General features: G+C 57.7%; 6 protein-coding genes across 6 annotated transcripts; 1 reads left to right on the plus strand and 5 right to left on the minus strand.

The window, feature by feature from the left end:
- Window positions 1-34: 34 nt before the first annotated feature.
- Window positions 35-2,908, minus strand: PHSY_006510 (hypothetical protein; the record flags this gene model as incomplete). Its single annotated transcript, XM_012337112.1, has 1 exon — window positions 35-2,908. One exon carries the CDS (start codon window positions 2,906-2,908, stop codon window positions 35-37), a length of 2,874 nt encoding a protein of 957 aa, XP_012192502.1.
- Window positions 2,909-3,535: 627 nt separating this feature from the next.
- Window positions 3,536-4,225, minus strand: PHSY_006511 (galactoside O-acetyltransferase; the record flags this gene model as incomplete). Its single annotated transcript, XM_012337113.1, has 1 exon — window positions 3,536-4,225. One exon carries the CDS (start codon window positions 4,223-4,225, stop codon window positions 3,536-3,538), a length of 690 nt encoding a protein of 229 aa, XP_012192503.1.
- A 611-nt stretch (window positions 4,226-4,836) lies between these two features.
- Window positions 4,837-6,258, plus strand: PHSY_006512 (tryptophanyl-tRNA synthetase; the record flags this gene model as incomplete). Its single annotated transcript, XM_012337114.1, has 1 exon — window positions 4,837-6,258. One exon carries the CDS (start codon window positions 4,837-4,839, stop codon window positions 6,256-6,258), a length of 1,422 nt encoding a protein of 473 aa, XP_012192504.1.
- Window positions 6,259-6,383: 125 nt separating this feature from the next.
- On the minus strand, window positions 6,384-9,611 carry PHSY_006513 (hypothetical protein; the record flags this gene model as incomplete). The annotated part of the gene is made up of 1 exon (XM_012337115.1): window positions 6,384-9,611. One exon carries the CDS (start codon window positions 9,609-9,611, stop codon window positions 6,384-6,386), a length of 3,228 nt encoding a protein of 1,075 aa, XP_012192505.1.
- Window positions 9,612-10,128: 517 nt separating this feature from the next.
- On the minus strand, window positions 10,129-14,403 carry PHSY_006514 (hypothetical protein; the record flags this gene model as incomplete). The annotated part of the gene is made up of 1 exon (XM_012337116.1): window positions 10,129-14,403. One exon carries the CDS (start codon window positions 14,401-14,403, stop codon window positions 10,129-10,131), a length of 4,275 nt encoding a protein of 1,424 aa, XP_012192506.1.
- A 961-nt stretch (window positions 14,404-15,364) lies between these two features.
- On the minus strand, window positions 15,365-16,420 carry PHSY_006515 (hypothetical protein; the record flags this gene model as incomplete). Its single annotated transcript, XM_012337117.1, has 1 exon — window positions 15,365-16,420. One exon carries the CDS (start codon window positions 16,418-16,420, stop codon window positions 15,365-15,367), a length of 1,056 nt encoding a protein of 351 aa, XP_012192507.1.
- Between the last annotated feature and the right edge of the window lie 222 nt (window positions 16,421-16,642).

Raw genomic sequence — 16,642 nt, forward strand, 5'->3', positions numbered from 1 at the left:
AGGACGCCGAAATTTGCTTTTGTAATCTCCATAGCTAAGAAATGAATCCAAGCGCCCGCAGTTGGTCCATCGTCATGGGTTTTGAGAAATCCATCTGTCCCGCGCTGCCATCACCTCCGGCACCTCCTGCTGCTCCTGCCTGCTGCTGAACCTGTACTTGTTGCTGCTGCTGCGGCTGTTGCTGCTGCTGTTGCTGCTGCTGATTCGCAACGCCGAAGGGGTTCAAATTGTCAAACATGACCGGTTGCTGTTGCTGCTGTTGTTGTTGCTGCTGCTGCTGAGGGGGAGCAGACGGTGCGAGTTGACCAAAGACGTTTTGCGACAGACCTTGGCCGAATGCTTGGAGCTGTTGCTGACCCACCTGCTGCTGCTGCTGCGGCTGCTGTGTGACGTTCTGACCGCCGATACCTAGCAGCTGTGCTAGAGCGGCGAGGTTCGGTTGCTGCTGCTGCGTCCCTGCTGAAAAGGCATCTTGTGGCTGGGCGACTCCACCGAACTGAGCGAAGTTGAAGTTGGCGAGGTTGTTCTGCGTCGGTGGAAGGAGCGAGCTGAGGTTCATACCGGCGCCCAAACCGGCACTTGCACCGAGGCCAGAGACTGGTACGTTGCCCGCTGCGTTCAGCGCTGCCAGGTTGAAGGGCATCGAAGAGCCTAATCCCATCCCTGTCGGTGGTTGTGGTGGTTGTGGTGGTGGAGCCTGTTGAGGTTGTTGGATCTGCTGTGTGGACTGTGGCTGTTGCTGTGGCTGAAGATGGTCGGGTTGCGACGCAGAGGTACTCCTCGCTCTCTGTTCCTGTTCGACCTTGCCATTCCCCGCGGTCCCTGTCGTTGCCGATGCGGTGGAACTCTGACCGCTCAACAACCTCGAGAACGGGATCGTATCCTTCAACACCACACCTATCAACTTTGCCTGTCCCCCTACTCCTCCTGCTTGCCCCTTCCTCTCAGCACTACTGGTCGGCTGAGTGGTTGCGAACAACACCAACCCCGCACCCGCATTGCTGCCATGTCGAATGAAGGCACAGCTCTTCTTCGCATCCAAGCTGCCCGCGAGACTCGAATACATCTGTCGATTCTTCTCCGCCGTTGCCGGTGTCAACACGGAAGAACCAGAGCCGTTGGCGTCCGCTTCTTGTGTGGAGAAGAGGATGTAAGGAGCGTTCTGGGATTGGGCGTAGACTTGGAGGTTGCGCGGGGAGAGTTGAGTGATGGCTGTGATTTGGAGTTTGTCCGGCCAGGGCATGAGGAGACGGTCGAGGAGCGGAGAGTTGGAAGTGGCCGAGACGAGCGTGGCTACGTCGCGTTTCTGTTTGGTGGTAGGGTCGGAGATGACGGACCAGGTGAGCGCGCCTCTCCAGAACGGTTTGGGTCGGGTGGGGCTGGGTGGCGGTTGTTGGGCAGCAGAGTTAGCGGCAGTAACGTTGATGCCGGTGCTGGATGCAGCATCGTTGGAAGAAGGTGGTGGTTTGACGACGTTGGTTGATCCCTGCAATGATATAGCGGGCGGCTGTTGGCCTGCAGTCACACTACCACTCCTCCCCGCCCTCGCTCCTCCTCCGGCTGCTGCTCCACCGCTCGGTCCACCCAGATTCACGCCCATCTCCCTTGCCTCCTTATCAATGTTGATCAAGCTTTGCAAACTGACATTGAAGTTCGGCGCTGTCTCCGCCCCACTCACGATCCTTCCCACCAGCATCTTGAGCGCGTGTTGTTGTGTCAACAATTGAGCTTTCAACTGCTCCAGGTACGCCTTATTCATGCCGGGAGCTTTCGCCGACAGGTTCTCACCGGAAGACTCGCTCTTGACGACGGCAGAGTAGGCAAGAGCCCAGTTCTTTACCATGGCTTCCTGCTGCGACCGCAAGAACATGACTTTTGTGCTGACGCTAGGGTCGAGTTTGAGTTGAACAGGTGGGGCTGTCGAGGTCGGTGGGGGCTGAGAGGTTGAGGAGTTGGCAAGAGGTGGTTGTGGTTGAGAGATGCTGCCTGACTTGGATCGCTTTACGGAGCCGGATGTTGCGTCGACTTCGTCCTCCCTGCCTCTCTTCGTCGATGTGACTGCTGCGTTCGTCGCTGTCGCACCCTTAGATACTGTGTTTGGTGTGAGATCACTCGAAACGACATTCGCATCCTGTTTGACCTTTTCTCGCACAGCTTCGGGCATCATCGCAGCGAGATCCTCGTTGACAAGCTTATTGGGCTCCGCGACGATCTTGTGCAGACCAAGGATCGCTGCTTGTGCTTCCCTTGATGGCTGTGCAGACGGTTCATCGGGAGTTGAGGGCTTGACCGCGCAGCTGGTGATCGACACACCCAGCCGCGCGAACTTGCCACCGATACCCGGAACAGCTGCACGATCGTTGGCCGCATCTGCGTTGAAGAATGGCGGCGAGGTGAGGTCGAATGTCACATCCGAAGAGTCAAGGCAGATATGCAGCAGGTGCCTCGCCAGCACAGGTGGCTTCTTGGGTCCTAGTGGATTGTGTACACCATTATCCCTGGGTTGAAGAAGTTCGAGTGCTGCAACAAAGGCTTCGAGTAGGTGTGCTGTAGGTTTGGCGTTGCTCCTCCCATCGATGGGAGAGAAAGTCGATGCTGGTGTATCAGTATCATGTGATAGCGAAGAAGGTTGTTCTGGGCCAAGCCATGCCTCTGGACTCTGTATGCTGGAGGCGATGAGTTTGGAGCCTGGCTGAAGCTTTGTTCTACTCAAAGTCCAAGCTGGACGAAGGAGAGACTTGTCGAAGGTTGGGCGATAGACAACGCAGCCGATGGTGAGACGTGAGCCAGAATAGGCGCTGTTGAGCTTCTTGGAGATAGCCTCTACGAGCGGTACGACTACGGTACGCCATTTGCGGCGAACAGTGGGGTGGTCGAAAAGGACAAGCACGAGCTGCGTTTCTGGCATTGCTTGAAGAGACGAGAGTGCAATGGAGGTTCCGCGCGGAGTTGTATTGGAGAACATGGCGAGGGGCGAAGGAGTGGTGATGGCCATGCCCGCTGCCGAGCTCCCGGCTGGCGTCGGTGTCGTCATGGCAGGATGAGATTAAACGCGATGGTGCTGCCCAGCTGGTGTAAGACTACGATTATGTGGTCGGCATGGCCATCAGGGAAGCACGCTGTAGAAGTTGGGCAAGGCGGCGGTCATGGCTATACCGAGGTTGGCCGATTGTGCAATCTGAGATGCTGCTGTGGTGGGAGAAACGCAAGAACGATGGTACAAGAAGGTTTAGCGATTTCAGTTGGTCAATTGACCCGTGCTTAGGATCTTCCGACTCCCCTGGCTTGCAATCCAAAATTAAGTGCGTCTGCTGTGGGAAATTTCTCACGCCGATATCACGAGCTGTTCGGTCACTCCGCTTCGAGATCTACGGAAGCACCGATGGTTGGCACTCTTGCAAGCAACGTCAACAGGATATGGTCGCCAAACCCGACGAAGATTCCCACGTAATCGCCCATACCATTTCAACAGAAACTTGTGAGATACAGCGGTGTGTGCAGATGAATCCGACTCCTTCTATTGTCCATGTGTGATTCATGCGCGCTCTCCTTCACTCAGCGTCCTCATCACCTTGCACGGCGATCCCGCAGCCACACTCCAATCCGGAATGTTCTTGGTCACGATGCTCCCGGCCCCGATCGTACATCCTCTGCCAATCTCTACACCAGCCATGATGATCGTCCCGCCGCCCACCCACGTGTCCTTGCCGATACTTACCGGCAAGCTCCTCTCGAGGCCCTGCACCCTTTCCTTGACCGACACCGAGTGCGTGCCACAATAGATGCTGACGTTCGGTCCAAACAGCACGCCATCTCCCAGCCTCACCTCGGAACAATCCAGGATGGTCGTATTGTAATTCGCATAGAAGGCACCTTCCAGCTTGATGTTGGTGCCGTAGTCGACCCAAAGAGGAGGCTCGAACTCGGCTCTGGCGACGGAAGAGAGCGGAACTTCGAGCAGATCGGCGAGGATGCGTTTGCGATCTTCGGACATGACGGTTTGGCCTTGGTTGAAGGCGGCGGTCTCATCGTCGAGCGCCGAGGTGGGTTGGGTCGCGTTATATTGGGTTTGGAGGCGACGTGCTTTCACTCGAGCGCGGATGAGGTGCTCGGTGTTTGCGATGTAGGGGAGACCGACTAGCATCTTGGATTCCTCGCTCATGGTGTCGACCTTGGAGCCGTACTGACGGTCGATCTCTTCAAAGAGCTTGGACGTGCCTGACATCTTGAAAAAGTATAAATGAGTTTGGTAGGACAATGGATCCTGAAGAGAGGGAGATGGTGAGGCTGATTGTGAGGGTGCAACTTGGGCCTCTTATACGCAATGGAGTCACATCAGGGACGTCCCGGCAACACGACAAGCCGGTGATTTCGAGGAGCGCCAAGACTTGCCCTTTGCGCTTTCTCCGCAAATACCAAAGAGCTGCGGGTGAGCGTGGGGGACCAACATCTTCGGCGTGCCTTTTTCTCCACGTCACGCAGACCGAGTTCTGACCGACAAGCGCCGTTCGCACCATACACTTCTTTTCTTCCCCTTGTAGTCTCCTGTCTATCGCCGTCAGAAGCATCAGCCCTAGCTGCCAAGAATTCACTTCACTCTTCGCAGTCTTCACAATCAGGTATTGAAGAGGTCAAGAGGCTCCTGACGGGTGAGGCAAGCAATTAACCAGAGCCTGTATTATGTAAGCATTACGTTATCTGACCGTCCAATCTGCGAGTCACAGTCGAAATTTGGCACACCGACACACGTACGCTCTCCAGTTCTTCGCAATCTTCTCGCCCCTTCTAACCTCTCATCATCATCACCTCTCATTCCCCTTTGCGATTTCGCCCATTATGTCCTCGCAAGCTACGCTTTCTGCCGCTGAGCGCTTCTCTCTCATCACTCGCGACCTCGACGAAGTGCTCGGCGCCGACATCATCAAATCCGTCCTCGAGAAAGACGAACGACCCCTCTCCGCCTACTGGGGCACTGCGCCCACCGGACGTCCTCACGTTGGCTACCTCGTGCCCCTTACAAAGATCGCCGACTTCCTCCGCGCGGGCGTTGAGGTCAAGATCCTCCTCGCCGATATCCATGCGTTCCTGGACAACCTGAAAGCTCCCATTGAGCTCGTCCGTCATCGAGTCAACTACTACCGACATGTCCTCACCGCAGTGTTCAAGGCGATCGGCGTTCCGACCGACCGATTGGTATTCGTTGTGGGAAGCAGCTACCAGTTGACGGAGGCCTACAATATGGACAATTACCGACTGTGCGCTTCGGTCACGGAGCACGATGCTAAGAAAGCCGGTGCTGAGGTGGTCAAGCAAGTCGCGAGTCCGTTGCTTTCTGGATTGCTCTACCCCGGATTGCAGGCGTTGGACGAGCAGTATCTGGGCGTGGACATGCAATTCGGAGGTGTCGATCAGCGCAAGATCTTCACGTTTGCCGAACAGTACCTTCCCAAACTCGGATACACAAAGCGCGCGCATCTCATGAACGCCATGGTGCCTGGGTTGAAGGGCAGCAAAATGTCCAGCTCGGACAACTCTAGCAAGATCGACTTCCTCGATACACCAAAGGAGGTTTCCAAAAAGATCGCGGATGCCGTCTGCGCTCCCGGCGAGATCGATGGGAACGGTGTGCTCGGATTCGTCCGTGCCGTCCTCTTCCCCATCGCCCGCTTGAGGGTGGAATCCGAAACCATGGGTACACCTGTTTCCGAGGCCCAAGGTGCATCCCGTTCCTTTGTGGCGCAGGATGCCCCGAAGGGTACCATGTTCAGCATCGTCCGATCCGAAAAGTACGGCGGTTCGCTTCACTACGACGACTACTCGAAGCTCGAATCCGACTACGCTACCGGAGCCATCCACCCCGCCGACTTGAAAAAGGCTGTCGCAGAGGCCATCAGCACCCTCCTCGAGCCAGTTCAAAAACTCTTCGAGACCGATGCAGAGTTCAAGAAGGCGAAAGAGGATGCCTACCCGGAGGATGCAGGGCCGGTGCAGAAGAAGAAGGAGAAGAAGATCAATCCGAGAAACGCGCATTTCTACACCAAGGAGGAGGGTGGAACCGCAGAGACCAAGGAGGAGGCCTTGAGGAATCAGAAGGAGGATAAGAAGCAGAAGGCAGCCGCAAAGGCGCAGAAGCAGCCGGAGCCGAGGTTGCCCGCGGACAAGGACGAGGCCAAGGCGACACCGAAGGATGAGGAGAACGAGACGTTTGTCGAGGCTACACGTGCTGGGTTGGACAATGTCGATCTGAACAAGCAGTAGGAGCGCCTGCATTCATATTGCTTACAAGACGAAATGCGCTGAGCTTGTTGCAATTCCAGGGCTTTTCGCGACACAAATGTGATGGTGTGTGTGAATGATGCAATGCTGCTATCCGCTCATCCTGTCTATCTCTCGGTCTTTAGCTTCTCCAACGTTGTCCTGGCCAATTCCACCGTTTCCTCGGGCAACCTCGCCAACTTCGCCACCTGCAATCCGTAACTCTCCCTGTTAATCCCCCTCCTCAACCTATGTTCATACACCAATCCTTCCTCATCCCCGTCCTCGTCGTGCTCTCCCACATCTGTACACCAGAACTCCGTCCGCTCCCACCGCTCTTTCTGCACCAAATCGCATATCTCATGGAAATGAGTCGCAAAGATGGTCCTGCAGCCTCTATCCTTGAGACTCTTGAGCGTTGCGAAACCGACGGCGATTCCGGTCAGATTGCTGGTACCTCGGCCAATTTCGTCGGCGATGACGAGGGAGCGGTGGGTGGCACGGTGGAGGATTTCGCCGACTTCGGACATCTCGACCATGAAGGTGGAGCGGTCGCGGAAGACGTCGTCCTGGGCACCTATGCGGGTGAATATCCGATCGACCCGTCCGATCCGCGTAGGTTGGGAAGAGGGGACGAAGCATCCGGATTGCGCGAGAATCGTCAACAGCGCGATCGAGCGGAGGAAGGTCGATTTCCCACCCATATTCGGTCCCGTCAACACGCAGATTCCGTCCAAGGAAAGAGAGTTCGGGGTGAACAATCGACCACGCTCCAACAGTCCCATTTCGACGGAAAGATGTCTAGCCGCGGTAACGTCGATCGAGGTGGAGTCGTCCAGCACCGGTCGTACGAGGGAGAACTCATCCGCAGCTTGCGAGAAGGACGTCAGCACATCGAGCTGATCGAGCAGTTTGGCGTTGGTCCGGAGGTAGGAGGACGAGGTGAGCACCAGTTGCCGCAGCGACTCGAGTTGGATGGATTCGAGCGATTGGATTTCGGAAGAGGAGCGGTCGAGACGCGAGCCGAGCGCCGTCCATGTGGGACAGTAGTAGGTGTGCGTCGAGCGGTTCTTGCCCGCGATGTGAAGGGTGAGGTCTGATGGGGATGACGTGCAAGTTTTGGGGAGTGGGAGCGCGGGTTGAGTAGGGAGAGGTTTGCCGCGAGAATGCACGACGTAGCCTTGACCGAGCACGTAGCGGAGCGTGACGGAGTCCGAGGAGTAGGCGCGTTGGAAGTCGAGTTCGAGTTTGCGGGCGGTCCGTCGCAGGGACTGGTGGGAGCGGGTGAGGGCGGTGAGGGTTTTCGAGGAGGATGGTCGGATGAGGTGTTCGAAGTCGTCGCCCCAGAGGGAGGAGGTATCGTCGAGGTCTGATTCGGGAGAGGTGGAACGGATACGTTTACTCGTGGTGACACCTTTCGAGCTGGCGGTGGCGGTATTCCCGAGACTGCGTATCTGAGCGCGCGAAGTATCCGCTACCGACGACGACCCAGCTGCAGCGGCGATTCCCTCCACCTCGTTAGCCAGCGTCTCCTGCCTCTCCAACCTCGCCGCAATCACCCTCTCATCGATCGCCTCACCCAGCTTACTCGCCAGCTCTCCCAAGTCATGAAACTTCCCCACCAACCCCTCGACCGTCTCCCTCTCCTTTTCGTCACCCGTCAAAAACTCCATTTCCCCTACCATCAAACTCTTCACCCGCTCCATCGCCCCAATGGCATCCCTCACCTCCAACAGATCCTGCTCGTCGTTCCTCCTCGTCACCAACTTCTGCAACACCCTCGTCACATCCCCCGCCCCTAGCCTCAGGATCGACCTCACGTCCTCCCTCAGCTCCTTCTTCTTCAGGAAGAGTTCGACGAGGTCGAAGCGCGCGTTGATCGTCGCGAGCGAGGTGGACGGATTGCAGAGCCATTGCTGGAGGAGACGCGTGCCGCCTTTGGTGACGGTTCGACGGAGGACGGAGAAGAGGGAGCCGCGGGTGGAGCCTTCGCGACCGGTGGAGCGGATCTCGAGCGCGGAGAGCGTGTGCGCGTCGATCTGCATGATGCTGTCGAGGTGCTGGTGGAGCGGACGGGAGAGGGAGAGGGAGGTGAGCGTGGAGGTGGTTTCCTGGTCGAGCAGGCGGGTGCGGAGGTAGGAGAGGAGGGTGTGGACGGTGGCTGTTTCGACGGGATCGAGGGATACCGCCGGCGTGGGGGGAGAGTCCGATCGTTGTGAGAGGTCTGCTGGGAGGGGGCTTGCAGGAGGGTCCGGAGGAGGTGGATGGAAGTGTGAAATGTACACACTGGAATCCGTCACCAGCTCCCTGATGTCCACCTTGACTCGATCCTGGCCCCCATCCTCGTCGACCAACCCGGCATCGATCGTCCCCGAATCCACCACGACCTCCCTCGGCCCGATCCTCGCAATCTCATCCCGCAAACTCTTTGCGTCCTCACAAACAGCCGTATTGAAATCCGCCGTACCCACATCCAACCAAGCCAGCCCATACCTCACCCTCCTTCCCCCCTCCTCGTCCTCCACCCTCTTACTGCTAACCCCCACGATGAAATTGTTCACGAAAGGATCCAGAAACTTCTCATCGATCAGCGTTCCCGGGCTAACCACCCGATTGACCCTCCTGGTGATCTCCGTAGCGTTGCCAGCGACGGCGTCCTTCGGTCTGAACTCTTCCGAGATGGCGACGAGCAGCCCCTTGTCGAGGACGAGGATCTTGAGGTACTTTTCGAGCTGAAAGACGGGGAAGCCCGCCATGGGGACGTCTTGACCTGCCCACCGACGGTTGGCCAGCTTGATGTTGAGGAGGGAGGCGATTTGCGCAGCTTGGGAGAAGTAGGACTCGTAGAAACCGCCGACGCGGGTGAGCAGGATGGTGGAGTGGAAGCGCGCCATGTCGTCGAGCACGGATTGGGCTAGTGGTGGCCATCGAATGGGTTCTTCCGGAGCAGCAGGAGTTGGAGTGGAGGGCCGAGATGATGGGTCTGGTTTGGAGCGAGATTTGCCGGCGCTACGTTTGCGGTTTGCTGGCGGGACGAGGGCGGAGAGAGGCGGAAGCGGTTGGCCGTCCTCTCCGAGAATGGACGATGAGAGCGAGTCGTACGCTACTGTTGTGCGACGTTTCGTCCGTGATGAGGAAGCAGATACTGTGGAGGCGGGTTCGTCGTTGTTCTCGGAAGAATAGGCGGCATGTCTGGTGGCATTGGTCGAGAAGCCTCTTGTCCGTGCCTGTACCTGTGGCTGCACCGGAGATCTGCCGTGACATCGGATTATCGTCGAGGGGGGACTCGCCTCCGCAGCTGTAACAAGAGTCCTGCTCGTGCTGGCCAGCCGGGTCGAGCGTAGCCCAACCGCCATTCCTGATCTAGAACCAGCACCTTGAGCCCCGCCCACCGCCCAGTCCCGGCAGCTCGACGGAGCGCTGCGCAATGAACATCCCAAGCCGCTACTTGCACAACCATACCTGGCTACATCCGTGCCGCCGCCAAGCAGCACCCTCCTCATCTTTGCAGTCGCAGACGAAGCCGTTCAGAGCCCCTTCATTGTCCTTTCTAGCGAGATCGGGGTCCGAAAGCGACGATGGAAAGGAGGTGGAAGCTGTTCGAGAAGAAAAAGTGAAACCACGCAACTCCCAAGTGAGCCCTTTGGACCCTGTCGCGCGCCAAGCGCGGCTGTGGAGAGGCGCGAGCTTCTAACATTCTTCCTCCAAAAAAGTCTCACTCCTCATCATATACACTGCAACTCTCATGCTCATTGGCCGACGACTCTTCAAGGCCCTTCACATAGACGGACCTTCTCGTAGCATCATCCTATCGTCGGAGCATGCTCTATTGCCAGTGCACTCTAAGACGACAAGCACCGAAAAGCATCCAGCTCAAGAAAGCTTCTTCATCCTGTACTCCAACTTGATATCCCCACCCGTCCGCCAAAAGAACCTCTGGCACTGCGCCAGCGTTACATCGACCGGCAACACCGCATCGTTGCACAGGATCTCGATCACTTCGTGCGGCGCCAGCATCGGTTCGAACGAATCCTGCGCCTTCGCATCCTGCTCTCCTGATTGCCCCGCGTCTGCTCTGGTCATACTCAGCCCGGCGGCGAATCCTGCCGATCCGTGCTGCCCCGACTGCGCACCCGCACTCCCTACAACCGGCGAAGCTAGCCCACGCTTCGCCCCAGCCGCACCCGCATCAACTGATGACCTCCTACTAGCATTGATGCTCGCAGTCCTCGACCGCGGGGCCGACAGCTCCAGCTTCTCCGACACGTAGAAACACGCCTTCTTGATCCGCAAGCATCGCGTCGCCGTCAACCTCGCATTCCCCGTCGGCAGCTCCGGCATCGGCTGCACCGTGTTCAGATCGTATCCGCCGAACCCGTCCGACTGCGTATCGGCAGGCTTCCACGGAGACAGGGTGAAGCTCAGCTTGACCGGATCTCGTGCATTGACGTGGTTGTTGAGCAGGCAGTCGAGCAGCCAGAACGGCGCCGTCTGCTCGAGCACTTCCGTGTCGTCGCCGGTGCAGCTGACAAGACCGCGATAGACGGCTTCCCACGAGCCTGCGTCGGCTGACGATTGGGATATGATCACCGCAGTGTCCTGTGGCAGAGGCAGTCTCGGCATCTCGTCCAGGGATGCTGGCGCCAAAGGTTTGCCGAACAGCTCCTCCAGCATCTGCACGTGCGTCAACACCTTCGAAGATGCATCGTTGCCATTCGACCCGTTCGCTGCAGCGGCAGCGTCGCGTGCTTTCTTGGCAGCATCGTCTAGCGTATCTGCCTGTGCATCCGCCTTGTCCGTCTTATTCTTACCGAATCGGAACTTGTTCATGAACCCACTTCCACCTCCTGTGCCGTTGCCTGCGTTGACGCCTGGAGTGACGACGTTGCCATTGATCTCGTCTCCACCTGCCGACGACCCTTCCCTCGCTCTTGCTCCGGGGGTCTGCGGTACTTTACTGTTACCCGAAGCAGGCGTTGACCCCCTTGCAGAAAAGTAATCACCAGCAGACTGACCCGAGTCTCCCAACACCGTCGTCGAGGTTGGGAGCGCCGTGCGATCGCCGCTGGCCCCATTCTTCTGCGCGGAGCCCAAGTAGAGCGGGTTTGAAGCCGATGACGTCAGTGCCGGAGTCTTGGCCGGCGTGGCTAGGCCCATCGTCATGCCAGGTGTGAACGGCCCGTTCCTCTGAGCGCGTGCAATCTTGTCCCACGCTGGCGTCTCCGGAGGCAGATGACTTGACTCCCGATTCATCGAAGCAGGACGCAGCTGGCATTCAGCTTCGACAAAGCCAGCAAACAGGTTCCGCAACAGCCAGCGAGCTACTTGACCACGCTGATCCTCCTTGAAGCTAGCGCTATCGACGCAGTCGAGGAATTCGTCGATGTAGAACTCGGCCTCGAAGCAGCGAGGCTCTTCGATGTGAACAGTCAAGGCGCCACCTCTCGTCTCCGCAGAGCACCAGAGAGGAGTGACACCTTGCCCCTCGATGCGCTCCTTGACCACCTCTAGCGTATCGCCCGGCGTCTGCTCCGGCCGCCACTTGCGCATGAACGTGTAGGGTATGAGGCTGGACTCGAGCGCAGCCTTTTCGACTTCGTCGCGATCAAAGTCACCGATGCAGACGCCTTTGACAATGTCCCACAGCATGACCGAGCCGGTGCTATCGATAGTGATGACGTGACGACGGTCATTCAGCATCGACAAGCGGACCAGACCATGCGCGCCCCGAATCACAGCATCTGGCTTGGATCGCAGCGGCGTCGCCTCTTGCGCCAGCTCGCGGTCCTCGAAAGCAAGTCTCGCCTGGTAGGCAAGGTCGTCTTCGTCATCTGCATGCCCCGCATTGACAGCACCCCCTTCGTCCTGGCCCACGACATTCAGGCGCATCTCGGCCAAGTGCTTTGCCGCTGTAGAGGCATCGGCGTCGGATTCGCTCTCCCACGACTTGCCTAGACCCTCTGGCTCGTACATCTGATCTGTTGGCGCAAAACGGAGACTGCCGGAGCGCGTGCTGGCAGGACGGTGCGGCATGTCCATGGCCTGAACCTGAGCTAGGTGTGGGTTCAAGGGCGAGACGACAGGCGACCGAGCAGCCGCGGAAGGCATCATGATGCTGTTTTGGTCCATCGACATGCGACTGGCAATGGAGCGCAAAGGGGCCATGCTGAACATGGATTCGTCGGCGTGACCGCGTGGATCGCGCACACTGACACTCCCGAGGCCAATCTTGTCGCCATATGGGTCGCTGACGGGCGCCAGACTGACCAGGCTATCGAACGGAATGCCATGGAGAGTTGCTGCGAGAGGTACGTTCGCTGGCGGCAAACCCATTCCTGTTTGAAGCGCTGAGAGCATGGAAGCAGATGATGTAGCCGCAGCAGCAGCATCACCCATGTTATGTGCAGGAGAGTCGCGACGGAGCAGTGCGGGCGATGGCTCGGCAAACTTGACCGAGGGCGAAGGCAAGAGAAGGGTAGAGTCTGGCGATCGACCGGTCTCAGTGCTGTGTCGATGCGAAGTGGGGCTGCCAAACGAATTACGATGAGCAAATTCGCGCGATCGTGAGTGCGTGCCGCCGATAGGGTAGATCGCTTCTCGCTCTGAGCGACGCGGCACGTCTCTCCAACGGCTGACGCTGGTCTGGCCTGTCGCGGTCCAGAAGTAAGTGTCGTCGAGTGCCACAATCTTCTGAATGCCGGACTTTGCATCACGCCTGTGCAAGTCGGGCTGATGGTGCGACACCTCGTCGTCCTCATCCTGCTCTTGATCTTCCATTGCCGGATCGCGCTCTTGACAAAGCACGACGCACTCGCCTTCTGAGACTTCTGCGCAACGCTCCCAGTCCACCTTGCAAACATATCCTTGACGATCTCCCGAGTAGAATACATCGAGCGTGGGATGGTCGGAGAAGAGCGACCAGACCGAGTCGTCGTGGTGCGTAAACGTATGCAGACATCGCTGCTCGCCCAATGACCACAGGCGTACCGTGGAGTCTGCCGAGCCGGATAGAAGGAAGCGGCCATCTTCGCTGACCAGCACTGCACGCACATTGTCCGTGTGACCGACGAGCTCTGCGCACTTTTTGCCGCTGCGTGGGTCCCAGACCTTGACGTGCTGCTCGGGTGAGCCAGCAGCAATGACGGAACCGCTCGGATTGACGCTGAGGGCGTAGACCGACGTCTTGACAGCCTTGTCGTCGAGCTCGAGCATGGGCGCTGCCCTGGCTTCACGAATGTCCCACAGCTTGATGCACTTGTCGAAGCCACCACTGGCGACATAGCCAGACTCGGATGCGTGTGCGAGCGCCTTGACGTAGTCCTTGTGAGTGCCAAGCACATGCGGGCTGAGGCTGTGCTGCGGATCGTGGGGGTTCCAGACCTTGACGGTACGATCCGAAGAGGCCGAAATGAGGGTCTGGTTCTGGTTGCAAAGGATAATGTCATTGATCCAGTCGGTGTGCGACTGGACACATTGGCGGAAATGGGTCGATTTGGCTCGATGGGCGCGTAATGGGTCCGCTTGCCAGTAGGTGAGTGCATCGATGTCCGCGCCAGAAGGTAAGGCGGAGGTGTCCGCAAGCAGACCAATGGACTCGCTGTGTTGGAGATGAGGCGAGGGCGAGGCTCCGAAATCGTCATGATCGTTGAACGTCTGCACGCTCCTCTTTCGCATCGGCAGTCCCAGTTCCCAGGCACCAACGAGACCGTCGCGACCACCGGTGTAGAGGATGCCTGGAGGGACTGCCTCGCGGTCATGTTTGGCAACGTAGCTGTGTTCGCTGTCATGGTGTCGGTCCATATCGCCGTCGAGATCATGGTCGTCATCGTCGACTGCTCCGGCAATGCATGTGATGGTATCTATCGCGAGAGAAGAGACGGCCAACGAGTGCTGCGGGTGCGATGCGAGTGGAGCATTCGACTGTGTCGATCTACTTGATGCCGAAGCAGAAGAGAGCGAGGGCAGCGAAGAGGACGAAGATGCCGTGCCACCATTGTAGGGGCGGAGCGTGGGCGGTGTGAGGAGTGGACCGGTGCTACATTTGCGATCAGCGCCTAAGGGAGGTAGTCCGAACGTAGTTGGTGGAGAGCGACATGGCGGCAGAACATACGAGACACGCTTTGTGGTGGGTTTGGCGTCAGCGTCCATATCTGCAATCCGCACCTGCGAGTGAGTCGAGCAGACGAGAGCTTGCGTGTCCTGGTCAACTGTAGCTTCGAGCTCGAGTCGATAGACAGCTCAGGATGCGTGTGTACAAAAGCGCGCTGCGACTTTGCATGCGACACGGGTGATGTAGGCAATGAGACTTGAGAGAAAGCTCGTATCACGGCTGTATCATGTTGGTCCAAAAGATGGTCGGGCTGAGGTGGTATGCCTTGAACGCTAAGCAGCTTACCAGAAGCTGAGTTGAAAGTGGTAGGGTTTGCGGAATACGACCGTCGGCTGATGCTCCGGCTGCGACGAGAACCCTTCGAAATATGATGCTGAGTTGCGTCAAGTCGAGAATGGAAAGAGCCAAATCACGATGTGGAGACTATCGAAGGTCCGAAATGGTGTGGAACGGAGTAGCCGATGGATGTGATTCTGCAGGGTGTTCTTTCGCGCCCAAACGAGATTGTTGGATGAATGGAATGACATCGGCGACGGCTGATCCGAGAGCGAAATGGCGGGATGGACGCTCGTCAGCTGCCTCTCTTCCGAGGCGAGGCGGCCGTGCAGATTGGGAATCTGCACGACGGCTATCGCGGTGTCGGTCGGTCGCAAAGAGCCGAACGGCCAATTCAAATTTGATAAGGCGTGCAGGCACAAGGAAGAACCGAAGAAGAAAAAGGCGGGGGAAAAGAAGACTCGTATTGTGCTTTCTCTGTGTTTCCTGCATTGGCTCGCATTGGCTCAGGAACCGCCGGACCGTCTGTGCATCTTGCACTGTTCTGCTCAAGCTCGAGAGCGTCGATTGTATATCGTTCTTGCAAGGAGGTAGCACACAGAAGAGGAGTCGACACCAAACACATGACACATGACACATGCTTCAAATCTGATGGTTGGATAATCGTCTGGAGATGAGGCCAGCTCGCTACTATACACTGTACGCAATGTGTCGCACCTCGACTCACAACACTGCCTGAACATCGCCCCACAATTGCTCGTACGCCTCTCCGACCTCTGGCAGCAGATCATCCGCCAACATGGCCCTCTTCTTCTTGCCAAACGCCAGCCTGCTGCACGTCCTCGCCGTCAGACTCGCTCCATACCCAGCCAACAGCAGCAACCTGTCTTGCGCGATGAGATCCCCTTTTCCCTCTGTGCTCGTGGTTGCTGGAAGACCCTTGTTCTCTTCCTCGTAGATCTTTGCCCACCCGGCAAACGTTCCCAAGCACCCGGCTAGAATATCGCCCTGACCACCGCAACGTTTCAGACCACCCTCGACATCTACGTAGAGAACCTCTTTGCCGTTGGTAATACGATCCACTTTGCCCTTTTCCAACACCGTGGGTCCCTGTAGAGCCGTGGCGAGCTTTTTGGCAGCGGAATCAGGGTCCTGTTTCGTATCGACACCGAGCTTATCGCACAGTCGGGCGAATTCTGCTACATTCGGAGTGAGGATCGCTTTCTTGTACCCTTGAACCAACTCCGGTTCGTTTTGCAGAAGCCACAGACCATCCGCATCTACGACGACGTACATGTCGTGTTTTCGGGCCAGGTTGATGCACAGCTTGGCGCATTTCTGCATAAACTCGTCGCGACCCAGTCCCGGTCCAATGACGACAGCGTGGAATCGCTGGAACAGTTCGTCGACCGATTTCTCCACCTCGGACCATTCCAGCCTGGGATCGAGCAGTCGGTTGACGATGAGATCGGGCGAGTAGGTCTTGATCACGTTGCCCGCTTCCGGTGTGCAGATGGTGTACGACATATCGCATCCGAACCGCATCGAGGACATCGAGGCGAAGAAGGGCGCTCCGGTGTAGTCGCGAGAGCCACCGACGATGCCGATCCGTCCAGCTTGGCCTTTGTGCTTGGTGGTGGACAGAGGCGGGATGATGCGTTTGACGGACTGCATGAGAGATTGCTGCGTCGAGGTGGTGGCCAGCGCTTTCGAGGTGAGGGAGGAGAGGTTCGTAGTGATGGTGCTGGCCAGCTTGCCAGGTGCTGCGGCTGTCGACATCTTGGCCAAAAATCGAGTCCAGATCGGCTTTGTTCTTGCAAGGTCTAAGATCGGAAAAGGGGGCTACCGATGGAAGGTTGACGTCGTACCTGGGTCTCTAACGGGCTGAGATGGTATTGATCAAAGCGATGTCGGTGGTTGAAGATGGTGGACGGAAGAGCGGAGTCAGCACGCTTCTCATAAATGCTTAACACGTCGAGCGCAGTTCAAGGCTTTCACTCA

The sequence above is a fragment of the Pseudozyma hubeiensis genome (genome assembly GCF_000403515.1).
Source record: "Pseudozyma hubeiensis SY62 DNA, scaffold: PHS58, whole genome shotgun sequence".
Taxonomy (NCBI): Eukaryota; Fungi; Basidiomycota; class Ustilaginomycetes; order Ustilaginales; family Ustilaginaceae; genus Pseudozyma; species Pseudozyma hubeiensis.